Consider the following 13,751-nt stretch of genomic DNA (forward strand, 5'->3'; position numbering starts at 1 on the left):
TTCTCTAGGAACTTCCTAATCAAAAGATATTTAAAGTCGGAAATGCTTTTTTATATGGTGTTCAGGCTGCCCCTGTTGTTTAGTCATTGCAGACACAGGAGTAAACGGGCAGAGCTTATTTGAATACCGAATGGTGGGGGTATTTCCCTTACAGTGTGTGTGGCTTCATTGAAAATCGACCACGAGTTTCCTCTGAAAAATCAAAAAGTGCCGAATTAATTTTCTGTCGAGATTCAAATAAGCCCTTTAAACCTTGTACATTTTCTGCAAGGTAACTTGAGTTACGCTGCTGGTGAAGTCCTAAGTTAAACGTAGAACCGGGCCTCTGGGAGTACTTCCTGCTGGGCTCTGATTGATTCGCAAGCCTTTTCAAGAGTAGCGCTTTGCTCGAGAGCGCTTCTGGTTTCCCTCCAGAAAGTCGTGAGGGCCCCAGAGTGTCTCTTCCCCGCCTCTCCTCCTTTTAGAGCACAGGTGTTACAAATGAGCAGGCTGATACCTCGGAGATGGCAGAGATGAAAAGGAATGCCCCGCGCCCCTCCCGCCTGCAGGCCACTTCTGGGGCCTCCAGCAGCATTATTCACATCTCGAGGATCCTTACAGCCTCTCATCCCCAAGGAAGAACCTAGCCTGCTGCTCCTTTTACAGGCCGGGCCTCGGGTGCAATAAGATGAGCTGTGCAGGGAGGGCCAGTGCTGGGTGAGATTACAGCCCCCTCTCTCTCCCCATCCCTCTTTTACTCTCTTCCCCTTCACTCTCAGCTTCTGTCTCCCATTCCCCTTCCCCTTCCCGCTCTTCTGACTCTACACACACACACACACTAGTAGTTCCCCCTCTTCTTCTCTACCCCCTCTGTCTTTCCTTTTCTCTCATTCTTTCTCTCTCTCTTCTTCACCCCTAACTCTGTCTCTCACTGTCTCAATACCCTTCTTTTTAATCCCTTCCCCTTCACGCTCACTCCAGTCTACCATCCTCTTTTTGTCTCTTGCTCCGCCTCCTCAAGTTCTCTTGCTCTCCCCATTTGCTCTCCCTCTTCTACATTCTCTGCCTATTTCCCAATATCTTTTGCCATCTCTTGTTTTTCGCTGTCTTACCCATTCCTTTTCTTTTCCTGCTGGTCACAGTTTGCCTTCCCTTCTCTTACTTTTCACCCATTCCCCTCTCTTTAAACTTCCATTCGGCCTCCCTTTGTCTTTGGCACTTTCTTTTCCCCGGGCCCATTCTCTTTTCTCCTCTTCCTGCTCTCCCTTTCCCCTGCTCTCCACTTCCCCCTGCTCTCCACTTCCCCGTCTCAGTTTTCCCTGCTCTCCCTTTCCCACTTTCTTGTGTCCTCCTTCTGAAGCTTCCTAACTCATCAGCACCTCTGCTTATTTCAAGAACACCCACTTTTGTAGTGTGAACCTCTTCTATATTCACGTGGTATTCCGCCATCTTATGGTTGGGCAGCCGATATGTATCGTATGTCAGTATGGGTCAGTATGACTCGATGTTGGTGTTCGAAGAACGCTGAAATCATGACTTTAGGACTTCCTTCAAACACTTTATGCATTGCGATCAGAAGTGCCAGTGCTACATCTCAGTCAAACCCTCCAGGATTTCGCGGTTTGCAGCAAAATCGGCACCTTGAAGCCAAACAAAGTGTCTACATTGTAAATAAACCAAATATGCATAGCTTCATGGTGTTAAATAACTCAAAAAACTAAGATATCTGTGTTTGTTGTTGGATAAATGGCCAAATAAAATGCCGCAAAATTGCCGCTAAATTTCCATATTTGTGCCGCTAAATTTCCATTTTTGTGCCGCTAAATTTGCTAATCCATGCCGCTATATCCTGGGGGGTCTGATTTAAGAGTATAACCATTTTGGGTACCTAACTTCACATCCTGCGCCATATACTTAGAGCTTGATACATTTTGGGATGAGACAAATAGGTTCTCCATTTCTACTGCCTGTGGAAGGTGATCACTTAATGCTAAGTCCATTAAGCTAGAGCTAGTCCATCTTCCAGCAGAGCTATTTGTACAGAGACTAAAATCAATGATAGTCGAGGCCCCCCTACCCACAAAAGTTGGAGCAAATGACGTTGGGTGGTGGGCTATCTCTTTCGTAAACCCAAAATCATAGTTAAAAATCATCTCGTTGACTAAATCTCCAAATAGGGTATGTTCGTAATGCGTTAAATTAATATCCTGTTCCAACATCAGACCGCATATACCCTTTTGACCCTTTTTGCACAATGAGCAGTTAAAATCACCCCCCCCCATAATATCTTTACTTCACCCCTTTTTTTTTTTAATCAATTTCAGATTTTATATCTTCAGTTAACATAGCTAGTACTTCCTTAATCATGCTACTTGGAAGGTTACTATAGAAATTTAAAAAGACAATCCTAAGACCCTTCCTTGTGTCTATCACTATCTTTTGGTAATAACTGGATCCAGGGGAGAAAGAAATCTTATCATATACTAACAAGTTAGATATCTACGTTATCAATCCTCCCTTACGTCTTCCATATGAACCCCCCCACCGCAGCAGTAAAATAGGTTTTGTAGCCATTTAAATGTATCGGTGCAATGACCCAAGTTTCTTGTAGGGCTAAAATGGCTACACCAGTAATTATATCATCCCAGGATGGATTAAGGACTTTTTGTTTAATGCCTGCCACATTCCAAAAGACCACCTTACAAAAATCTTCTTCTTTAGACAACACCTCTGCTACATCCCCTGCTTGGCCACCCAGCCTCCCTTGTGTTGTCGTGGGCTCCACTCGAATTTCGCGTGACTCATCATGCCCTGATGAGTTAATCTACCCCAGGCTTACAGGAATAGGTGGCTTAGATACCTCTTCCGCCTCTGGGAGTCAATCCACCATTTCAAGACAATCAAAACGATTATGGCATGGGGTAAGTGGGGGAGGAAATTGCTGATGTCCAAACCACCCTGGGTCCTGCCTTTGCGGGAAGAAATGAGGAATCCTCTCCCTACGTTTCACCACGGTCCACCCATCTTCATTCACCCCTCCCCATTGTGTATTATAATGATTCCTATCTACGCCATTTCCACCCCTTGGATAACGGCTGTCCCTAGTCCAGCTCCATCTGCTATCCGGATGTTCCCCTTGAGAGTAGAAATAGGGTAATGCCCTAGCCACGATGGACAAGTCATAGTTTCTAGGGGCCCTCGTTGTGATGTACTCCACGGTGCGGGGATGTTCAAAAGTTATCACCACACAGTCACCCTGTGCCCTTTTTCTGTTATACCCAATCCACGGTGCCCTTTCTACCATCAAAATGTTGCTGCTAGTAGCTGGCGGGAGAGGGTAATTATTGTTAAGCCAATGGAGAACCTTATTTAAGAGTGCCCCATTGGTTTCAGTGGATTGTGCTCCCAGTTCCGGGACACCAGTTAGAACCACAACATATGGTGAAGCTCTTGGAGGTAGATTTATACTTCTACGCACATCAGTTTTAGCTGGTTGGCCTTTATCAGGTAATTGGACATGAGTTTGTGGAGCTGATACTTTCTGAGCAGGTGGGGCTGAGCTTTTAAGTAATGATTGAGTTTTTAATAGCTGTTTACTAGGGAGTTTACCTTTTTCAGGATTCGTTGTACTTGATGAGGTGCTATTTGGGGCGCCCTTTGCCAATATAGGGCCAGAATTATTAGATGTCGTTGCTATGGCTTTGGCCTTGGGCGCGCTTAAATCGGCTATCCGTTTGGCCAGAGTATCGTACTGCATATGTGTGTCTCTCTTCAATTCTTGAATTTGTTTCTCAATCTCCTGGAGAATTTCTGTCAGTGGGGTTAATAGAGTTTTCAATACAGTCTCTAGCATATATAACATTGTACTCTCTGATCCCCTGCTAGTATTAACACTTCCCTCTAGGGAACTATTTCTAGGGCTATTGGAGATTAAATCAGCCATTGAGTCGTCCAATATGGTGTCATCTAAAATAGCTAAGGGCAGTATGTTGGGGGGCAGGCCATCTTCTCCGTGTATATCAGTATCAGTAGCAATAAGTGCCTTACTTGTATCTTTGGATAAATCTTTACCACGGGGTTGAATAGGCATATTTTGGTTCACTTTCTTTTTAGGAATTGCCCCTTCCTTTACCCCCTGTAACACGACATTTTTATCTTTAGGTGAGGCTGCTATATGTATCAAGGCACTAGTAGGTGGCTGGGGGGAAGGTAAGGTATGAACAAGGGGAGTCTGAGTTGGATTAGGGGTTTGAGAAACAGCTGTACTAATCACGTCCATAAGTAATATATCACTCTCTGGTCTGTTAGGGCTCCGTACATTGGCAAAATGGCCCATGGAGGACCGTTTTGCAGAAGCCAGATCCTGCGATACCCTTCTTTCCATCAAAGAGATCCCCTCGTCTAACAGTGTATTTGTTCTTACAATGAAATCGTCTAGAGTGCCTGTTAATTTCTTCCTCCCCGCTACTGCCCTGCTTCTTGTCTCACGCATCTCCATGCTAATTATAAAGTATCTCTTGAGGTGACCGTCTCAAATAGATGTAGCCGCCTTTGTAGGACAAAAAACCCTGCTCAATGAGTACAATAAAGTAAGCAATATCTATTCAAGCTACCCACCCTTAGGTGGCGTACAGATAGTCAAGTGGCAGATATGTACAGCTCGAAAAATTTGATCAGGATTACTGGCCCAGTCCAGTCTCTTCTGGCCGAGGGCCGTAGAGGGCCCGCCCTTTGCCCGGGCTTATCCCGGCGACCGCCCGAGCGCGTCCCGGGAGATGTGACGCCTTTTTCAAGCGCCTCCCGTCTCGTTTGGAGGCGTGTCCCAGCTGAAGCCTCCTAGGTAGTGTAGTCCACAGTTCCCATCACTCTGCGGCAGCGCCTGGTGACCAGCGGCGCTAGCGGCGGAGGGGAACGGCAGCTGGGCAGCAAAGTGTGGTGGCGTCAGTCGAAATCCCGGCAGGGGAAAGTAAAGCGGCGATACAAAGGGTTCAGCGAATCCAGTAAGTGGCAAATATTCTCCTTGCTGCTATAAGAGTATATGGTATGGCGATATCATAGAACAGCTATAAGGAGATGGTTCCGAAAGCTGCAGAGGGGCTCAGCTCATGCTCGGGCATCCTCTTACATAAAACCAAGCCATCTGCCTCCAGGATTGTCAAGGCCTACCATAGCAGTGGCTTATAGGTGTATGTGTGTCTATATGTGTCTCCGTGTGGGGTAGTTTTTTGCACAGAGTGCTGTCAGAATGTCACTTTACCTTTAGGCATCCTACGATTAAGTTTTCGAAGAAGGGACGGAAACCTCCCGGCCAAATATGACTGCAGATGTAAGATTGAGCCGGCTATTGCCCAGGGTCACATGTTGCTGGGGATCGAACCGTGACACTTGGCCTTGTTAGCGCGGAGCTCTAACCAACTGAGCTAATATACCGCTTTAACTTGAGCAGACCCTACGCTGTGTCTGAACCAGTTGCAACAGGTTTCAACTCACTGCCGGACAGCAGGGGAGGGGGGGGCCTGTGCTCGCGCAGTGGTAGGATATAGCAATAGTCACGAACCGTGAGGAAAAAAGCTGTGTATAGAAACGCTTTGTGTTTTGGGAGCCAAAGTGTCCGCCATCTAAGAGTTCATGTTATAGGTTATTGGCGGGCCCCAAGTGTTTATTTATTTATTTTTTAAATGTATCGCAGGGGGGGATCAGTACTTCCCCACTTCTGTGCTATAGTCATACGGCTGCCACAATAAGATGTAGCTATCACTGTCTGCGTCTCCCAAACCTTCTCAGCCAAAGATTTACCGGAGACAGCTCTCGTGACTCGCAATGTCCTCGTGTTCTATATATAAATGCTCGAGGCCTCCTCTGGGTGAGTCTCGAGGGAATGCTAAACTCTGGACTAGACAGTAACGCCCCTAATTTTGCTTTACCATTTTATAAATTTCTGGTCGACCCCATACCAAATAATAATCCACGTTTGTAAAGCGTCAGCAATTTACCCATAAGGGTCCCTAGTCGCTGGGGGCCGTCGGGAAGATTAAGCAAGTGTTGCCCAACGATACATCGTGCAACCCGTAGCTGAGTGAGTTTTTGTCGCACACGTTGTTCACTGGCAACAAATGGCTCACCTTTACGAGACGTGGCCTAATAGCATAGCTTCCGGAATTTTGCATGACGTAACGTAATGTGCATTTGTAAAGTGCACCTTGGCCCTAGGGCAGCATGGCGTTGAACGTAAGATGTTCCTTGTTACCCAACTCAATGGCACTCATTTTATCGACTACAGAAGGATGAAAGGCTGAGTAGACCTGCCGGGATTTGAGCCTGTGATTATGAAGTCACACACAGGCCTCCTACAGTAGACATTAGTCCACTAAGCTACAAGACCCAGCATAATAATTTTAAACTACTGTAACGTACCATTATGCTAGCTACCGCTCGGTGCATGACAGCATTTTAACCCATGGTTATAAAGGTCTTAGGCTGTGAAATGTTTCCGGCCGGTTTCGAACCGGGGGGCATTCTCGTGTGAGGCGAACATGCTAACCACTACACTACAGGAACCCACATCAAGGAAGCCCGCTGCATGTCTTTTCCCATGCCTGATACATACGAGTCTGACACTACCCCCTCCCGCTGTCCGTTCCCGCCCCCCCTCCCGCTGCAGCATTTTGTTACCCACTTGTAAATTCTTGTTTGTTTTTCCAGTGGTTATTTGGGTTAGTCTTGTGCTCTTAAAGAAACCACTTGATGCATCTACTTCTGTTCCTGTCTGGCAGATTACATTTGTAGACGTTAGGTGTGATCTTTAGTGGGGCTGGTTATGCGGAATCATGTACATGTTTGCAGTTATAATAGATAAGTTACAGGGCATTAGGTACTGTCGAATTGCAGGGATGAGATGTTTAAAGGAGAGATTGTGATTTTCATCCTCCATTAAGTTCCAGCCCAGATTCCACGAGCGACGAGTGAAAACAAATGTAGGCATCGGCTAAAATACGTATGACGCTACGATTTTTTTTCTTCAAATGAACAACTTCTATGTGTAATTGTCCTATTTCAGCTATATATTTTTTTATCTGGGGGTAAATATGTATCCCTGTTGGGCAACCTTTTACTGTACACTGCTATAATTTTGTTGCTGTTCGTATTACTTGTTAGATGTCTCAGTGGGAGAGGCCAAGGAGTGTATAATCATGACATCTCCAATCCATGCTTTATGTTTCTGAGTAAGTATGATGTACCCTGGTAGTTAGTGGAGGAAGATAAGAGAAGTGTTGCCAATTCTCATTTGGGTTGAAATAATTATAACACCAGTGCGTTTAGGTCTAATAGCGATGGTTTTAATGCACATAATCATTACTTTCAGTAAGGGCATACTACCATTTTGCACTGGTCTCTTTATTTCCGGACTGCAGTGCCCATTATTAGCAGTGTTCAAAAAGGCTACTGTACATTTATTGTGAAAGTGCAAGTACGAGAGAACGGTCACTGCTGCGAGGTCAAAAACTGAATGGGCATAGTTTGTCGTATTTAATATGAAAGGTGGGTTCAAACAATAACTTTCAGTGTCAAAGGATTGCACTACTGTGCAGGACATCACATTGTGTTGCTTTCAAGGAAGCCCGCTGCATGTCTTTTCCCATGCCTGATACATACGACTCTGACACTACTTAACCACCAGCTTAGAAGTAATGTCTAATCAGGGAATCTCGAGTTTACTGTATGGTACAGGCCTTTGTTTCTCCTGAAGGGCTGGGGAAGAGTCACTTACATTTCCGGGAAGTATGTGCTATATTTGTACAGTTCCATCCTACAGACCTTCCAATCAATGTTTTTTCTGCAAGAGCCCCTTATCTGGAAGGTCGTAGGCAGCGTCCTCTGTATTCCCACCCTCAGGCCATGCATCTGTGTTCTTCGGTTCATGGTTCAAGGTGTAGCGCTAACATGACCATCACAGATCTGTAATGGGGCTTTCAGCCTGCTAGGAAGGTCTGTCTAATAACACTGGTAAAAACTGTCTGACTACGGGTGTTGCCCTACACCTCAAACCAGAAGGCCACTTAAAGTCATGGCACGAAGCACGCACATGTCTAGAAGTGCTGGGACCTCTGTAAATGAGTTACAAACGCGAGAATCTGAAATTGTGTCCTTCCTGGCCATTTCTTTAGCACAAGAGGCTGACCTTGGTGGTTCTGGGTGTGTGTGGCTCTGGGTGTGTGTGTGTGGCTCTGGGTGTGTGTGTGGCTCTGGGTGTGTGTGTGGCTCTGGGTGTGTGTGTGGCTCTGGGTGTGTGTGTGGCTCTGGGTGTGTGTGTGTGGCTCTGGGTGTGTGTGTGGGCTCTGGGTGTGTGTGTGTGGGCTCTGGGTGTGTGTGTGTGGGCTCTGGGTGTGTGTGTGTGGGCTCTGGGTGTGTGTGTGTGGGCTCTGGGTGTGTGTGTGTGGGCTCTGGGTGTGTGTGTGTGGGCTCTGGGTGTGTGTGTGTGGGCTCTGGGTGTGTGTGTGTGGGCTCTGGGTGTGTGTGTGGGCTCTGGGTGTGTGTGTGTGGGCTCTGGGTGTGTGTGTGGGGGCTCTGGGTGTGTGTGTGGGGGGGGGCTCTGGGTGTGTGTGTGGGGGGGGGCTCTGGGTGTGTGTGTGGGGGGGGGCTCTGGGTGTGTGTGTGGCTCTGGGTGTGTGTGTGGCTCTGGGTGTGTGTGTGGCTCTGGGTGTGTGTGTGGCTCTGGGTGTGTGTGTGGCTCTGGGTGTGTGTGTGGCTCTGGGTGTGTGTGTGGCTCTGGGTGTGTGTGTGGCTCTGGGTGTGTGTGTGGCTCTGGGTGTGTGTGTGGCTCTGGGTGTGTGTGTGGCTCTGGGTGGGGGGGGGCTCTGGGTGTGTGTGGCGGCTCTGGGTGGGGGGGCTCTGGGTGGGGGGGGCTCTGGGTGTGTGTGTGTGGGGGGGGCTCTGGGTGTGTGTGTGTGGGGGGGGCTCTGGGTGTGTGTGTGTGGGGGGGCTCTGTGTGTGTGTGTGTGGGGGGGGCTCTGTGTGTGTGTGTGTGGGGGGGGCTCTGGGTGTGTGTGGGGGGGGGGGGGCTCTGGGTGTGTGTGTGTGGGGGGGGGCTCTGGGTGTGTGTGTGTGGGGGGGGGGCTCTGGGTGTGTGTGTGGGGGGGGGGCTCTGGGTGTGTGTGTGGGGGGGGCTCTGGGTGTGTGTGTGGGGGGGGGCTCTGGGTGTGTGTGTGGGGGGGGGCTCTGGGTGTGTGTGTGGGGGGGGCTCTGGGTGTGTGTGTGTGGGGGGGGCTCTGGGTGTGTGTGTGTGTGGGGGGGGGGCTCTGGGTGTGTGTGTGTGTGGGGGGGGGGCTCTGGGTGTGTGTGTGGGGGGGGGCTCTCTGTGGGTGTTTGTGTGTGTCATTTGCAAGAGATTAAGCTATTGGCATTTTAAATGACAATGCTATTTATTTATGTTTAAAAACAACATAAATAAAAATAATGTCAAGAGCAATGCCAATAGCTCTAACTTTAACAAAGGCAAAACCATTGCATTGTAAATGCTTGTTTAGGATTTATTTTAAGACCCCAGATCTTCGCAGAAAGGTACGTTTTTTTTTTGTAGAACTACTTTTCAGTTTCAAATGTGGACACAGTGCAAATTTCATTGTGCAATGTTAACCTATGGAGGAAAACTATAATGCGATTTTACAGGTAAGTATGCAACTTACAGTTCGTCGTCTGGTTTCAGGCTCAGCAGAGGGCAAGGTTTAGGTCGGCACAAACACTGCACCACCAGCGACACAGGAGCAAATGAGTGCAGAGGTCATATCTGGAGGTCGGGCTAAATTTTACCGAATGGAGACTGGGGGTACTTGAAGACACATTGCTTACAGGTTAGTAAAGGGGCTGCTTGGCTCAAGCTTCAGAATGTTAGGCAAGCACGGGGGGGCACACAGCAGCACCAAGCATACTTCACCAGGAGTGACAGGGTGCATACACAGTCAGGCGCCCAATGCAAGTGAATGGAGGGACTTGGTTTTGAAAACAGGATGCAAGTGTTGAACCAGAGAGTGCACAAAGTACACCAGAGACAGCAGAGGTAAGTTGGGATGCTGTAGGTCTCATGGGGCTCAGTCAGTCGAGCTCTCCAAGACCCACTGGCTTTGGGTGCAGGGGTGTCCTTTGACACAGGGGTGTGGAATTCCTATAGCCCAACGCCCAGGACATATTGTTTGGGGTAAAGGACAACAAGTTCTCAAGTTTATTTAGTCTTTGGGACAACTAGGCCCAACTCCCTGCAACACAAATCTTTGGCTGCCAATTTACAGTACCACATTATGGAGCAGGGATGGGAATTGTCTGCAGTTGAGGTAAAATTTGTGTCTATAGGTTAGTGCTGTTCGAACTTGTATGCATGGTTCATTAAGGCGAAGACTTTATTAGGGTGAGCATTCTGAATAAATGTAGGCTCGGAATGCACAGCTGACAGTGGTTCAAGTTAAAACGTGTACACAAATTTGCAAAGTTTAACATTGAGCTACATATAATGCTCCCAGAATGCTCTCTACTTGGATGCACATATTTGCTGAAGTTTGAAAGCACGATCCAATTAGGGGCCCAATTCTAAAAGAAATAAAAAAAATGCGCCCACTGTATGTCTTTACATTAGTGCAGATTTATGTATTTCATAAATTCCCAATAATTTACAGTAGTAGAGCAGGAAATTGTACTCCTAAAAAATCTTTTGCTTTTTAACACAAGTAAATGTGCATATGTTGATGTGTTATACAAAAATCTGTACTTTTACAAGTTTACCTTGCCCCCACAGCCACTGTTTTCCCAACCCTGTACAAGTTTTGCTTCTGACTTATGTCAGTTGTACATTTCCAACCTTTCTCGGTATGGGAAAAAATTAGAGAAGAGCTGGTGAAAACCATTAAACATGCATGTTTGTAGGTTTGCACAGACTCAAAAGGGCATTTCAACCCTGGCTCTATTGCTTACCGTTCCCCCAGGACCTGTATGTAGATCTGCAGAAAGGTGGCAAAGTAAGTAAATTGCTAGTTTTCAAGCCCTACTATAGTATTAACCCTGGCATAATCATAGAGGCTGTTATCAGTGCTCCAATATGAGATTGCTGCCATAATTTGTGGCCGCACTACATGGTCCCAAAGAGACAAGTAGATTTTTTTTCACAGGACAAGTAGATTTATGAAGCAACCTGTCCCATTGCCAAGTAGATATTTTAATTAAATTCCACACCTCTGTTTGACCTCACGTTTCTCTTAATAGAGCAGGTCGCAGTTAGGGGAGGGCCTCTGGATTCACACTGCTGGACTTGTATTCTGGATTGCTGCGGAACCTTTTCTGGACTGGTGGGTCTCCTGGACTCTGGGTGTAGGTGTCGGTGCAGAGTGGTCGGGGATCACGGATCATTAAAGTCCTTTGTCTTGGTTCCTTATGAACAGGTCTGCTGTCTTTGGGAGATATGGTCAAGGGCAGGCAGTCCTCAGGGGTGTTGGCAATATACGGAGGACACCCAATGCATGCACATGAGGTGACCGCGCCAAATTAGTGAGCTCCCAGTGGTCACAACCTGCCATTGATTGCCCCTCACTATATGCAATTGAAGCATAGAAATGCAGCCCCCTGACTGCTGTAGGAGAAAGCACCCAGCGACACAGACTACCAGTCACCTACGGGAATGGTTGTTTAGCTTCCTCAAGAACATTTATGTATGTAGGCATAAATAAATTGACATGTGAATAAATATTGTATTTATCAAACATTGCGGGTGGTGCTAGGGGCGTGGTGGGGAGATGGGTTGATATCCAAGGGGGGAGTAATTGTTGCATTGCTCAACTGTTACCTTGTTAATGTTTAAAACTGCTTACTGGCCTATACATGTATAACACATAGTTCGGACTTTGATAAATGCAGCATGGATATTACTATAAAAACACTGTATACAGAAGTCTAACGTCCAGAAAATAGTGGGAAACAACCGAAAATACGCTTCTTGGAGACATAGATGCATGAATCAATATATTTGTTGTGGCAAATCTGTTATGTGATGTGATGTCACAGAAAATCCAATAAACCTGTTTAAGAAAAACAAAAGAGGCAGGTGTTGTCTTAAATCCTTTGCGTTCTCTTGCTTTATAGTGAACTTTGATGGTGACACTCTGATATTCATTATATTTTTCTCTGTCAGCACCTACAACCACGTGAACGAATTTCAGCTACGTTATCGGAAAAAAGACAGTAAACCTTAAGATGAAACCAGGCACCACGAACTGGAGGAGCATGGACAGAGTTGGGACAGCACGTGGACCAATGGACAGGCATGAGTTGGCCCGTAGCGCAATTGACAGGGATGGGTTTGGCCGCGGCCCCCGGGATGGGGGGGGCTGGGGCTCTCTGGACCGGGATAGGATTGGGCGGGACCTCTTGGACAGGGATCGGATTGGGCGGGACCTCTTGGACAGGGATCGGATTGGGCGGGACCTCTTGGACAGGGATCGGATTGGGCGGGACCTCTTGGACAGGGATCGGATTGGGCGGGACCTCGTGGACAGGGATCGGATTGGGCGGGACCTCGTGGACAGGGATCGGATTGGGCGGGACCTCGTGGACAGGGATCGGATTGGGCGGGACCTCGTGGACAGGGATCGGATTGGGCGGGACCTCTTGGGCAGGGATCGGATTGGGCAGGACCTTGTTCAGAGGGGTAGGATTGGCCGGGACCTTCTGGAAAGAGATGGGATAGGCCGCGACCACCTGGAAAGGGATAGGATTGGGCGTGGTGCCATAGGCCTGGATAGAACTAGTCGTGACACTGTGGACCGGGAGAGGATTGGTCATGACGCTCGGGATGGGGTTGGGCGGTTTCTTCTGGACAGGGATCGGATGAGCCATAGCCTCTTAGACAGAGATGGGTCGAGCCGTGGTCCTCCAGACAGGGAGGCAATAAAGTGGAATCCTCTGGACAGGGAAAATATGGGCAGAGTTTCTGTAGGTATGGGAGAGTTGCATACTCCCATGAACAGGGAAGAGATTGCATTGGATCGCCCAGCTGGTAGGGCTCCTAGCCCCATAGACGGGAATCAGTTGACGTGGAGTTCCATGGATAGGGGTCGAATAACTCGCAGTCCTGTTGGCAGGGAGCGCAGTCCTGTTGGCAGGGAGCGCAGTCCTGTTGGCAGAGAGCGCAGTCCCATTGTCAGGGATGAGACCTGGGGCCGCATGGCAGGGGGTACCATGGGCAGAGAAGGGATTGTCCCTGGCTTCATGGACCGGGGAGAGCCGGGCCCTATGAGCAGGGATGATATTTCTAGGGGTCTTCTGGCCAGAGGTGTGATGACTGGTGGCTCCATGGGTCGAGAAGGGATTGAGCGAGATGATTTTGCGCGGGGCTCTGTGGATCATGATGGGGTGGGCAAAAGCTTTGGGGACCAGGGTGGAATAGCTAAGGGCCCTGTAGACCCAGACAATAATAAAGATTTGACTTTGGGTAATATGGACCAGGATGAAAAGACACAGAGCGACATGGAGCCATGTGATATGGAGCAAAGTGATATGGAAATGAGTGATACAGACCAAAGTGAGGTAAACCACGGCGAAGTTAAGGATGAAACCCAAGATCAAGATAATAATGAGAACCAAGGTCAAGCCAATGTGACTGGTGCTGAAGGAGACCAGGAAAATGCAAAGAAAAGTGACAATCCTGAAGATAAAAAAAATGAATTTTACTGCGAGGTGAGTGAATTAAGCTTGTTTGTGAAACATTACTTTAAACATTACCTCCCTAACTTAGT

At 47.8% G+C, this 13,751-nt stretch overlaps 1 protein-coding gene across 1 annotated transcript in view; it reads left to right on the forward strand.

The window, feature by feature from the left end:
- The window catches only part of LOC144829022 (uncharacterized), a 384,583-nt gene that overhangs the window by 7,194 nt on the left and 363,638 nt on the right, over positions 1-13,751 (forward strand). Inside the window, exon 2 of the mRNA XM_078687737.1 lies at positions 12,149-13,692. Within this exon, the coding sequence (XP_078543863.1) occupies positions 12,211-13,692 (1,482 nt within the window). The 5' untranslated portion in view covers positions 12,149-12,210. The remainder of the gene's footprint in view (positions 1-12,148; positions 13,693-13,751) is intronic.

This window comes from Lissotriton helveticus, chromosome 4_1 (assembly GCF_964261635.1).
Source record: "Lissotriton helveticus chromosome 4_1, aLisHel1.1, whole genome shotgun sequence".
Lineage (NCBI taxonomy): Eukaryota > Metazoa > Chordata > Amphibia > Caudata > Salamandridae > Lissotriton > Lissotriton helveticus.